Source organism: Corvus hawaiiensis, chromosome 1, assembly GCF_020740725.1.
Source record: "Corvus hawaiiensis isolate bCorHaw1 chromosome 1, bCorHaw1.pri.cur, whole genome shotgun sequence".
NCBI classification, from domain to species: Eukaryota; Metazoa; Chordata; class Aves; order Passeriformes; family Corvidae; genus Corvus; species Corvus hawaiiensis.
Window position 1 is genome coordinate 97,623,363 of NC_063213.1, and position 12,340 is coordinate 97,635,702.

General features: G+C 66.0%; 2 protein-coding genes across 3 annotated transcripts; one reads left to right on the plus strand and one right to left on the minus strand.

Annotated features, from left to right (window-relative positions):
- Positions 1-1,013: 1,013 nt before the first annotated feature.
- Positions 1,014-5,669, plus strand: ABI3 (ABI family member 3). Its single transcript, XM_048319255.1, has 8 exons — positions 1,014-1,176; positions 2,128-2,295; positions 2,949-3,125; positions 3,801-3,886; positions 4,000-4,095; positions 4,375-4,577; positions 4,695-4,817; positions 4,990-5,669. The coding sequence occupies exons 1-8, from the start codon at positions 1,060-1,062 to the stop codon at positions 5,148-5,150; spliced, it is 1,131 nt and encodes a 376-aa protein (XP_048175212.1). The 5' UTR covers positions 1,014-1,059; the 3' UTR covers positions 5,151-5,669.
- On the minus strand, positions 5,662-11,964 carry PHOSPHO1 (phosphoethanolamine/phosphocholine phosphatase 1). 2 transcript variants are annotated; one of them, XM_048319267.1, is made up of 3 exons: positions 11,862-11,964; positions 8,432-8,513; positions 5,662-7,563 (listed from the first exon to the last, which is right to left on the minus strand). In XM_048319267.1, exons 2-3 carry the CDS (start codon positions 8,474-8,476, stop codon positions 6,811-6,813), a joined length of 798 nt encoding a protein of 265 aa, XP_048175224.1. In that variant the 5' UTR covers positions 8,477-8,513; positions 11,862-11,964; the 3' UTR covers positions 5,662-6,810. The 2 variants fall into 2 exon arrangements, with proteins under 2 accessions (XP_048175224.1, XP_048175232.1); XM_048319275.1 differs by having other exon boundaries at positions 8,432-8,584.
- Positions 11,965-12,340: the final 376 nt, after the last annotated feature.

Sequence of the window (12,340 nt, forward strand, 5' to 3'; positions counted from 1 at the left end):
TCCGGATCCCGCCCGGAGCGGCAGGAATGACCCCTGGGACTGACCCCTGGGGGGTCACGGCAGCTTCCCCCCAGTTTGGGAGGGGAGCTGGGCCGAGGGGAGGTTCGGGGGTGCCGCAGGCTCGGCGGGGCCGGCGCTGGGGGTGTGAGGAGCTGGGCCGGCCCGGAGGAAATCCATCATTTCCCTCGGCCTTGCACCGCCGGGGCCGCGGGCTCAGGAAGGGCCAGGCCCCAGCGTGGGGGTTCTCCTGCGCAAAGCCACCGGCGCTGGGGACAGAGCCCGGGAGGCCCCAAGGAGGCACCTGGGACTGGAGGAGAAGGAGGAGGAGAGGGTGGAGGGGCTTTCCAAGCACCGGGGAAGTGGGAATTTCCTGCGGCCTCGCCCGTGGGGATGTGAAACATCCTTAGCGAAGCACCGGGAAGGACACACTGTCCCCGCTGTCCCCAGCCGGCGGGGGATGCTGGGCACCTCGGGGGTCGCTGGGCACGTCCCGCTGTGCCCTGCGCGCTGCCGGCTGCGGGGGATGCTGCACGGGATGCACGTGGGGCTGTTCCAGGGAGGGGCACCTGGCACTGGGAGCGTGCAGGGATCCAAGGAACATTCCCTTCCCTTCGCCGTTATCAGCCAGGCGAGGCGTGCAGCCAAGGGCAGCGAATGTTCCCTGCGTTCCTGGACGTGCCCGAGCCTGGCTCAGCCCCAGCTCCCCGGGAGGGCAGCAGCGGCTGGCGGACAGCAGAGCTGTGGGTTGGCATCATTTTGGGGTCGGGATCCTTTTGGGATCGCTCCCCCCGACCCTGCAGCCCCAGTTCCCCGAGACGCACATCCTTCCCCGCTGCCATTCCCAACCCCCCGGGAGCTGCCCCCACGCCCGTCCCTCGTGGGGCCGGGGCCCCGCCGGCTTCCTCCCCGCTGGCCCCCCACTTCTCCGTGGCAGGGCGGGGTGTCCCTCGGGGGGACGGGGACACCGCGGCGCCCGCGGGCCCTGCGTCAGCACCGCCACCGGCTTCAAAACGCAGCGCTGGGGCGGCCGGGGAGGAAGTGGGAGCCGAGCCCGGCGCGATGTCGGAGCTGGAGCAGCTGCGGCAGCGCGACATCCCCGAGGGCCAGCAGCTGCTGCGCGACCAGCACGACAACCTGCACAGGGTGGCCGAGTACTGCCACAGCAACTACCTGCAGGTCAGGGCACGGACAGGGCCGGCTGAGGGGCTGGGCTGGGCTGGGGGCGATGCCCGGGGCAGCCCTGCGGGGTGGTCCCGAGGGGTGGCTGGTGAAGGCTCTGCCCTCGGAGCTGGGAATCCCCGCTGGCTCCCAGCCCGGCTTCCCGTGCCGCCCTCTGCTGCGTTTTCCTCGTGCCTTGGGTTCTCCTCTTGCTCCACAGCAGCTCTCAGGGCGGGTTTGGGATGGAGGGAGGGTTCCCCAGGGGTTTGGTGCCTCTGGAGGAGCCTTGGGAGAGGGCCAGGGCCAGCAGCGTGTCCTGGGCTGTCACAGGGGCTGGGAGGTGCCACCTGGCAGGGCCTGCACGTGCAGGGCAAGTGTGAAGCTCTGCTGGCACATCCCTCCTCCTCCTCATCCTCGTCCTCCTCATCCTCCTCGTCCTCCCTGCCTGGCTCCGCTGTGGGACAGGGGGCAGGAGCTTTGGAGATGAAATACGAAGGAAAACACTTGTTGTGGCCCTCCCTGCTGGGGAGGGGTCCCCGTGTGCTTCACCAAGGCCGTGGCCGTGGCCTTGCTGGCTCGAGCCAGCCCCGAGGCTGCTCCCGAGGGCCTGGACCCCCTGGGGCAGAACCGAAGGGGAAATGCACTGAGCTATTTCAAGAGCTGAGACAGCGTCCCCAGTACAGCTGGTGCCACGGCCAGGTGGCACGTAGCCTTCTGCTGGCATGGCCAGCTGTCCGCAGGGGTGGCTGGAGGCTGAGCTGGGCACTCGCTGACCTCCGTAACCTGCCAGAACATCAGCACCCGGGGAGGAATCCGGTGAATCCCCGGCGCTGGGATTCTCTCGCCCGCCGGGTGCCGGTGTGCTGGGCCCAGGGGAAGTCTGAGGCATTTGGAAAGCAGAAGGAAACATCTCCGGTGGCCGTGCCAGGCGGGGAGGGCTCGTCCCACAGCTGGGTTTGTCCCCTGCAGGCCAGCGACAAGAGGAAGGCGCTGGAGGAGACGATGGCTCTGAGCACGCAGTCCCTGGCGAGTGTCACCTACCAGGTCAGCAGCCTGGCCACCGCCTTCCTGCGCCTGCTGGACCTGCAGGCGGCTCAGCTGCGCCAGGTGGAGGCCGACGTCGCCTGCGTGGCACAGGTGAGACCGTCCTCCGTGGGGTGGGCTCTGGGAAAAGGGGTTTGGGCAGCTCCAAGGGGTTGGAGATCCTCACCGTGCAGTGGGAATGCAGAACCCTCTCCTGGCACGGGGTTGGGGGTTCCCCAGCGCATCAGGAATTGGTCTCTGGGGCGTTTCCTCATCACACACCCAAATCCCAGCGGAGGGAACTGCCCAGGAAACTTCCCAGTGGGAGCTCAGAGCATTGGCCTGGCTGCCACACCGTCCCCTTGCTGCTGCCTGGCCTCGTCCTCCCGCAGCTTGGCCACACTGCTGCAGAGTCCCGCGGCCACCCGGCCTCGTCCTGGAGCCTGCTCAGCCACAGGAGGGGACAGAACCCTGGGGTCACGCTGGAAGCAGCAGGAAAGCAGCTCAGGGGGCTTAGGAGCGTCTCACATCCCCCCTCCCAGTGCCATTTCCCCCATTCCCTGCCTTAGGAAGGGTCAGATCCGCTGTGGTGGCATCAAGGACGTGAGGGCTGTGATGGGGCACAGCAGGATCTGCCCTTTGCCAGTCCTGATCCTCTCCTCCACCCCTTCTCTTACGGGCAGGGAGGGATGGTGGGGCCTGGAGGGGCTGCAGGAGGTGGAGGGAGAGCCTGGGATGGGAGCTCAGGGACAGTGTCCCCTCCGCAGAGGGTGGACATCCACAAGGAGAAGGTGTCCCGCCGGGAGATCGGCTCGCTGACCATCAGCAAGAGGTTCCCGACCTACCAGAAGATCGTGGCCCCCCCAAACCCCCCTGTCCTGGAGCCCTATTACAGGAAACCCCTCAACTTCAGCGTCCTGGACGACATCGGCCACGGGATCAAGGTGAGCCCGGGCCAGGAGGGGGTCCCACAGTGGGCTTGGGTGGGGTTTTTCAGTCCCCAGTGTCCCCAGCGCTGCCCCGAGGGGTGCACAGGTGTCTCAGACCTCTCCTCGATGGAGAATTGGGGTCCGTGCCCTGCAGCCCACTCAGCTTTGGGGGCCTTGCACCCCACAGATCCTTTCCCACTCCAGAAAACCCCCACGGGAGAGGGGTTTTGGAGGCCTTGCAGCCCCATGGAGCCTTTCCCACTCTGAAAGGTGCCCATGGAAGGGTTTTTGGAGGCCTCTCAGCCCCACAGAACCTTCCCCAATCCGGAAAACCCCCACAGAACCTTCCCCACTCTGGAAAACCCCCACAAAAGGGTTTTTTGGAGGCCTCTCAGCCCCACAGAACCTTCCCCACTCCGGAAGGCGCCCACAGGAGGGTTCAGAGGCCCCGGCGGCCCGGGGGGAAGTGGTGGCGCGGCGGCCGCGGTTCCCACGGTGCCGGTGCCTCGTGGCCGCCTCCGCAGCCCCGGCAGCGCCGGCTCCTTCCGCTGGCTCCCTGCTCCCCCGAGGGGCCGCAGAGCCCCGGGGGGGCTGCTTCCCTTGGGGTGGGGGTCCCAGCCCTGGGGGGCACGGGGAGGTGGTGGGGCAGGCGGTGTCACCCACGCGTGTCCGTGTGTCCCCGTGCCGCAGGACACCAGCACCCAGCTGTCCCGCACCGGCACCCTGGCTCGGAAGAGCACCAAATCCTCGTCGGCACAGGCTGCAGGAACCCTGGGGTGAGCCGGGCCAGGCGGTGGGCACTGGCCTTGCTGTGTCACCGAGGGGTGGCACATGGGCTCTCTGGGGGTCCCATCCCATCCCATCCCATCCCTGGACTCTTTCCCTGCAGGAGAAGCACCCGTGTCCCCGAGCCCATCCAGCCGCCCGTGGTTCCCGAGGGAAAGCTCTCGGCAGCCTCCTCCACCTCCTCGCTGGTGTCCGTCAGGTAGCGGCGCCGAGGGAGGGTCGGGGCAGCCGCAGCTGCTCGGGGGAGTGGTGGGAAAATGAAGGGTTTGGGGCATTTGCTGCCCTGGCAGTGCTCGTGTCCAGAGCAAAAATACCCTCTCAGGGAGAGGGGAAATGGTGACGGGGAAGGATGGAGAAACGGGACATGGAAGGGCTTTGCAGGGTCTCCTGCAGCACCTTGTCCTGCCATGGGACAATGTCCGTGCTCAGCGTGGGGACAGAGCCAGCCCCACCCTGACACTGCTGCTCCTCCCTCTAGCTCCAGCGGAGCCCCGGCAGCCCCTGGGGAAGGAATTCCTGCCCCACCGCCCCTGCCAGGGCCATCCCTGCTGGCACCGTCCCCTCCAGGGCCACCCCCGCCGCCTGCAGCTGCCGTCCCACCGCCGCCACCTCTCCCCGAGGACCTGCTGCCACCTCCTCCAGGGGACCTGGCTGTGCCCCCCCCGGACCTCCTGCCCCCAGGTGAGTGCTCAGTGCTCCGGGGGGTCACAGGGACAGGGGGGCTGCCTGTGACCCGTCCCCCATCCATTTTTGGGGGTTGAGCCCCTTCATCCCTCACCCACTCTGGGGGTTTCGCAGCCCCCGATGACCTCGAGCTGCTGCCACCACCATCAACTGTGCCCGACTTCGAGGACCTGGCCCTGCCACCGCCTCCAGCTGCAGAGGACCCTCCGTGGGCCCCGGAGAACTACCTGGAGAAAGGTACAGAGGATCCCAAATCCTCTGGATCTCCTGGCTGAGCCCCTGCCCACACCCCAGCACGGATGTGGGATGCCCAGCGGTGCCATGGCCGCTCCCGTCCCCGCTCCCAGTGCTGGCCTGTCCCCTGTGGTGGCCTCAGCGGGCTCCACGTCCCCTGTTCTCCCTCCCGCAGTGGTGGCCCTGTACCCCTACACGCGGCAGAAGGACAACGAGCTCTCCTTCGAGCCCGGCACCCTCCTGTTCGTCACCCGCCGCTACTCGGACGGCTGGTGCGAGGGGGTGATGGGCCAGGAGGAGGGGTTCTTCCCCGGGAATTACGTGGAGCCCTTCTGAGCCCCTCACCCCTCACCCCACACCGCGCTTCGCCTCGAAATTTCGGCTTGTGCACCGCTGGGAATGCGCAGGGCTGCGGGGGGTTGGCAGCCAAGCCGGCTGGCACCGCTGGCACAGCTTCCAGAGCGTTCCCCCTCTCCCCCATGCCTCCTCGGGAGGGTTTGGGGCCGGGACACCGAGCTGGGAACGCGGCAGGCAGCCCAGGCTGATCCTAGGATGCAGCCCTGGATGCCAGCCCAGGAACAGAACGCTGGGCACGGAGCAGAGTGGGGACAGCAGCTGCTCGCTGTCCCCGTGGGCTCCAGGGATGATCCAGCCCCAATCCCCCACCCCAGAGGGTCCCCTGCTCGTCCCTGACCCCGCTCTGCTGCTCCAACGCCGCTCCCCAAACTCGCAGCAGCCCAAGGAAGAGGAACAACGTTTTGGTGAGGGTCAGAGCTGTTCAGAGCCGGGCTGACAACCTGGACACAACAAGCTCGTGGTTGCAGCAATACAGAGAGCTCTGCCTGTGTACGTCCATCTGTATCTTTAATTCCATGGCTTTGAGTTCCACACAGTCCAACGGGGTCCGGAGGAGGAAGAACAAAGGAGAGGGGATGGGACAGAGGAGGAACAACTCAGGGCTGCTTTGGTTATTTCCTGCTGGGGGTTTGGGTTCCAAGGGTTTGGAGGACTTGGAGCCACCCTCGGGGGCTGGTAAGGCTGTGGATAAATCCAGGAGAAGCCAACACCAGAGAGCAGCGGATCCTGCAGGTCCCCCCTGCAGAGTGCAATTAGAAGGGGTAATTAATACTGCAGTGGGGAGGGGGGATGTGGACGGGGGGATTTGGCCTCTGGGGAGCCGGTGCCAGAAGTGCCACAGAACCTCCCGGGGGGGCCCAGCTCAGGGGCGATTGTCCCTCCCTGGGGTAGGAGGGGCCTCACACGATCCAGCAAGGACGGGGACACGCCTGGAAAGGGCTCGGGGCAGGGAGGGACCTGCCGGGGACACGGGGACACCTGAGCCCGGGAGAGGAGCAGGGATGGAAGTGGCGAGGCGAGGTCCTGCTCCTCACAGCGGGATGTGGTTCCTGTGCCAGCGGGTGGGAGAGGCTCTGCCACCTTTCCAAAGCTTTCCCGATGCTCCGGGCACGTTTTATCCAGAGAATCAAGTGCCAGGGGACAGTGAACCCCAGTGAAGGGCTCGGCTGCCCGCAGGGTGGGGTGTGGAGGGCCAGGGAGCCGGGATTTCCCAGACCGAATTCCCGGTGGGCTCAGGAAGGGGGAAGGAGCCCGGGGCAAGCTCCTCACGTGGCCAGGAGGGCAGCCAGGCCGGGGGCAGGAGGAAGGATGTGCCCAGCCCACAGGGAAAACCGGCTTCTGGATTTTTAGGAATTCTCTTTTGAGGTCAGAAGGGAAAGGAAGCAACAACTCCACCAAAAAATCCCCATCGGTGCTGGCAAAGGGCGCAGGGTGCGGCCGTGGCCGCGGCTCCGTCACCCCGCGGCAGGGCAGGGAGAGGGGCCGGCAGAAAGTGCTTTATTCACCAGGGAAAGGAGCTGGGAAAGGCAGGGAAACATCCCAGGAGCGGGGCCAAGCGAGCAGTGCGTGCGCGGGGGGCCGTGAGCCCCGGGCTCCCCTTCCCAGCCGCGTGCGGGGCGCGGAGCCCTCGGAGCCGCCCTCAGCACTTCCTCTTGAGCAGCTCCTGCAGGTACCGCGCCACCTCCGTGGCCGACTCCCACGGGACCACGGCGGCCCGGAAGGCTCCAGGCTGCTTCTCCTGGATCTCCTGGATCATCCTGTGCATGGGGTAGCCCTTCCTCGGGAACGCCACGTCCGCCGCCGTCAGAGTCTCGGAGGGGCAGAAATCGTTGGCTCCGTCCCCCACGTAGAAGACGCGCTGGAACTCCACCTCCTCCTGCGCCCTCTCCGCCAGGTATTCCGTGAGGATCTTCCTCTTGCACATGTTGGCCGGGCACTGAAGGCACTTGTGGCTGTGGTAGGGCCCCAGCGTGAGGAAGCCCCGGCGGTCGAAGCTGGCCGGGTTGCTGAAGATCTTGCGGAACAGCGAGCGCACGCCGGCCGCCCGCAGCTTGGCCTCGATGCCGAACATGTTGGCGTCGGAGATGAGGATGACCTCGAAGAGCTCGTGGTGCTTGGAGAGGAACTGGAAGAGCTCGGCCATGCCGGGGGACAGCGGGATGTTCTCGTAGACGGCCCTGAAGTCGGCGGCGCGCAGGCCCTGCTCGCCCAGGAAGGCCAGCACACGCTGCATGTGCTCGTTGTAGGAGCCCTCGCGGGGGCTCTGGCGGAGCTGCTCCGGCAGCGCCCGGCCCCGCACCACGGAGTCGTCGCTGTTCTCGTCCACGATGGTCTCGTCGAAGTCGAACACCAGCAGGAACCGGGGCGGCCGGGCGCCGGCCATTCCCACGCCCTGCCGGGGGAGGACAGAGCCCGCCGTTATCGGGACGTGGCGGTCACTGCCAGGCCACCGGGCCGGCCCCGCCCCGTGGCCACCTCAGCCCGGGCTGATTAGCCCAGCTGGGCCTGGGGGGGGTTAATCCCCCGTGCCACGGCCCAGCCCGGCCCTAAACCTTCATCCTGCCAGTAAAGGGATCGCTCTGCCGGGCTAATCCCGGCCCCAGGCAAGGAGGTCACTGTGCCTCCGAGGGAGCGGGACAGAGCTCATTGGATCCGGGAATTACCGGGGTTGGGAAAGAGCTCCCGGATCATCCAGCCCGACCTTTGAGCCAGCACACCTGGGCTTGGTGTGGGGGCAGCAGCCCAGCCTCTCCTGTGCCACCTCTGCGACAGGGACATGTCCTGGGGCCGCCCTGGCTCTCCCCAGCCCCACAGGTTGATTTTCGCTCCATCCCCCGCTGCAGCTCCCCAGGGATGGGCCCTGCAGCCGCCCCAGTGGGAGCAGGGAGCGGCTGGAGCTGTGCCAGGGAGGGTTGGGTGGGATTTTAGAGGAAAGTTCTTCATCCAGAGGGTGGAATAAGCACGGGAACAGCTCCTCAGGGAATGGGCACATTCCCGAGGCTGCCTGAGCTCCAGGAGTGTTTGGAGGGATGCACAGGATGGGATTTTGGGGTGCGCTGGCTGATCCTCGGGGATCCCTCCCAGCTCAGGATACCCCACGAACCCAAAATCACTGCAGCCCGAACCCCCCGCTCCCCTCGGCCCTTCCCGGCTGCTCCAGGGTGGAGTTTTGCAGGATGGGGAGCCAATCCCTGCCCTCCCCGAGGACAGAGGACGTGGCAGAGGTCACCTGGGGACAGGCAGGGGACAGCGGCACTGACCTTAAACAGGCATGGCAGCCCCACGCCCTCGCAGCACCTCCTCATGGCAGGAGCATCCCCGGCCGGCACCGCGGGCTGAGGGCTGTGAACCACAGAAAAGAGGGAATGTGGTGAATCCTTGGGGTTTTCCCTGGATACTCCCGGGCTCAGGACCTTTTGTTCCAGGAGAGAGGAATTAAAGGAGAGCAGAGCTCCCGCTTAATGCCTCCGATCCCTCCTAACTCCCCGTGAGGGCAGCGGGGGAACAGCAGAAAAACCCGGGAACAGCGAAAAAACCTGGGAACAGCGAAAAACCCCGGGTACAGCAGAAGACCCCGGCAACAGCGAAAAAACCGGGAACAGCAAAAAACCCGGGAACAGCGGCCCTGCTCCAAAATCCCCGATTTCCTCCCAGCTAGAGTAACTAGTTTGGGGTGTTCCTTCTGACGGAGCGATTATCCTGGAATGACACCCGGCAGGATGTGCCAAGGCAGGGCCCGGCTTCCAAACCTGGAATTCTGCCGACCCCTGATGGTCCACGGTGAGGGGAAACCTCCCAGAAAATCACCCTGATGGCTGGGAATTCAGGAATATCCCACTGGGAATTCGAGCTGAGCACCGGTGATTTGTCACCAGCCCGGCAACAGGAAGAGTTCTGCACTGAAGGTGATCTGTGGGGAATTTGGCTGGATTGGAGCCCGGCTTCCAACTATTTTGGGCACAAACACGATCCATGACTCTGCTGAAATAAAAAACCGCGGCTGCAGCGGCACCTGGCACAGGGAAATGGAGCCTGGGATGAAACCTGGGCTGGAAATCTTGGAAAAATCCCTTTTGGTGAGGCCTGGAACCACACACTGGAGGTTTCTTTGCTGAAAAACCCATCTGAACTTGAGGGTTTATTTACAGACATCATCTGGAGCCAAATAATGCCACAGCCAGGCTGGGAGCGGCTTCCAAAGTGGGAGAGATGGAAAAAAATGGGATTAAACATGAAAGAAGAGCTGGAATTATGGTCCCTGCTTGGTCACTGCCAGCAGGGAGAAAATAATTTGGGATTGAGCCTTAGAGAGAGTCCGTGGGGCTGAGAGGCAGGGAAAGAGCGCTGGGATGGCCGGGGAACACCGGGGCAGGGACACGGGGAGCAGAACTGCCCCGAAAAGCTCCTCTGGGCCCAAGGGATTGGGATCTGTGGAACGGGAAAGGCTCCCAGGACAGAATTCCCCTCAGCAGAGCTCCTGCAGCAGTTCCCCCCTCCCCGCATCCCCCAGCTCTCCCTGGATCGATCCCGCTGCTCCAAATCCCTGGAAAACTCAACCGGAGCCTCCCCATCCCGGTGTCCCCCCCTCCACTCAGGGCAGGACAGAGCCCAGCGGGGCCATTCCTACGGAATTTCCAAGGAAAACGCTGATCCATGGATCAGCTGGACAATCCCAGCCCCACCTCCCCGCGGGAGCTCCGAGCATCCCCGAGATGCGGCTGCAGGAGCTGCTCCTGCCCCCCCAAAACCGACCCCAAAACCGCGATGAATGAGATCAAAATGGGCCCTAAAAGCGGAGCCGGCGTTATTTCGGGATTGAATCCCGGCTGGGATTCCCAACGCCGGCCCCCGAGGGCTGCGGGGCACCCCACAAAACCCCAGTGCAGCGCTGCTCTCCCCTTGGGATCCGGAAAAGGAGATCCCAACCCAAGAAACCAGAGCTCAGGCAGCCCGGCTGAGCCGCGGGGTCTGGAATTCCCGGCTCCACCCCTGATCCTGCTCCCACGGGAGGGGAAAAAAATCATTTAGGAAACGTCCCGGACCTGAATGAATCCACGGACACACCCGGCCGGCCCCTGTGGGGCAGCGGGAAGGGAAATCCCGGCGGGAGCGGATCCCTATTTTCCTGCTCCGGGATGAGTCAGCCGCGCGCGCCTTCCCGCAAAAAAAAAAAAAAAAAGAAAGGGATTTTTCCCCTTTTTCCCCTTGGAAAGAGAAGCAGCCGCACTTCCCTCCCCCCCCCCCAACTCCCCAAAAAAGGGCAGCCGGAGCGTCGGGACAGAAAATAAATGGGATTTTGGCTCCTTAATCCCATCAGGGATAAAGGTTTCAACTCCCCGAGTTTGGGATGAGCGTCGGAAAACGCCTGGGAAAGCCGGGAACTGCTGGGAATCGTTTCCTGGCGCGGTTTATCCCCCGAATTTCGGGGCTTTCGGCCGAGGGGGAAGGGCCGGAGCCTCCCCGCGCCCTCCTCAGCTCCGCGATTCCCAGAAATCGGCACCGTCTCGCCCCGCGATCGGGAGAGCCGGGAACGGGGTCAGCTCCCGGAGCCGGGAAGAGCCGAGCCTGGGAATCGCGGGATACCGGGAGAATTCCCGGGCCGGCCGCGGGTTCCCCCCGGCACTCTCTGATCTTGCCCGGCTTGGACGTTTTTAACCCCAAAGATGATTTTGGTGCGTGAGAAATAGTCGGGTTTTTTAATGAACTCAAACCCAACTCGTGCCCTCGAGCGAATTCCAGCTCCGGGGCAGAATTCCCGGGAAACCGAGAGGGGAGAATTCCCGGGAAACCGAGAGGGGAGAATCCCGCTGCCCCAAAAGCCGAGAGGGGAAAAGCTCCCTTTGCAGCAGCGCCGGGACCGGGACGCGACTCCACCGCCGCAGGAGCTAAACCTGACCCCGGCTGCTCCGCGGCTCCCGGAGGAGGGAAAAGGAGGGAATTCACGGCAAATCCCTGGATTTCGGAGCGGTCCCCGCCAGCCCCGGCCCCTTCCCGGGCTCCGCGGCTCCGGTTCCCCCCGAATTCCCGGGAACGGGCACGGGCAGACCCTTCCCGGGTCACCTCGGGTTACGGGGCCGCTGCGGCTTTTCCCGGTGTTAATTTTTCCTTCCGGGAATCCGCGGCGTTACCGCAGCCCCGGGCTCCGCTCCCCGGGCTCCGCTCCCCGGGCGCCCCGAACCGGCCGGTTCGGCCCCAAAACGCGGCGGGGAGGGAGCGGCGCCGGTTTAGGGCACCCAGCCCCGCACCCCGGATCCCGCCGTGGCCTCTCGCCCGGTGGCACCGGGCCGGCAGCGGCTCCGGTACCGGCACAGCCCCTCCCCGAGCTCCGCGGCTCCCCCCGCTACCGGCGGGGCTGAATCACGGCCGCTCCGTGCCCGGGTGGCATCTCCCGGTACCGGCAGCAGCCGCAGCGGTACCGGCAGGGTCCAACTGGGCGCGGACCCCCCGGTACCGGCAAGAGCCGCCCCGGTACCGGCAGGGTCCAACCGGATCCGCACCCCTCGGTACCGGCACCATCCGATCCCGCAGGGTCCGATCGGGTGGGGACCCCTGGTACCGGCACCATCCGCTCCCGGCAGGGTCCGGCCGGGTGGGGACCCCGCGGTACCGGCAGTGGCGGATCCGGCATCTCCCGGTGCCGACACCCGGCACCTCCCGATACCGCCGCGGTGCCGCCTCTCGCCTCCTTACCGGGTCGGAACCTGCCGGGAGCGCCCGGTCCGCCCCGGTGCCGGAGTGTGCGGGGGCGGCGCGGGGGCAGCCCGGGCTCGGGGCCGGTCCGGGGCCGGTTCGGGGCCGGTGCCGCCGCCGGGGCTGCCGCGAGCGCGGCCCCTTTAAAGCGACGCCACCGGGGCCGCGCGGAGCCGCCGCAGTGCGCCTACGTCATCACCCGCGCAGCCAATGGCGGCGCAGCTTCCCCGCCGCGGAGGGGCGGGGCCAGACGAGGCCACGCCCCCTTTCCGAGGGGCGGGGGGAGCGCGCTCCGCGCGGGTCCCTCCGGCCGCCCCCGCTGCGCTCCCAAAAGTTGCCAAATCGGGAAAAAACAACAAAACCCCCCTTTCCCCCCCGCACCCCCCCCAATAACCGCTCCGGTGTTGTGTAATTGAAACTGTCTGCGGAGGGGTTCTGCCCCCAAAGCCAAGCAAGGCGCTGCGGCTCTGAGTGAGAAA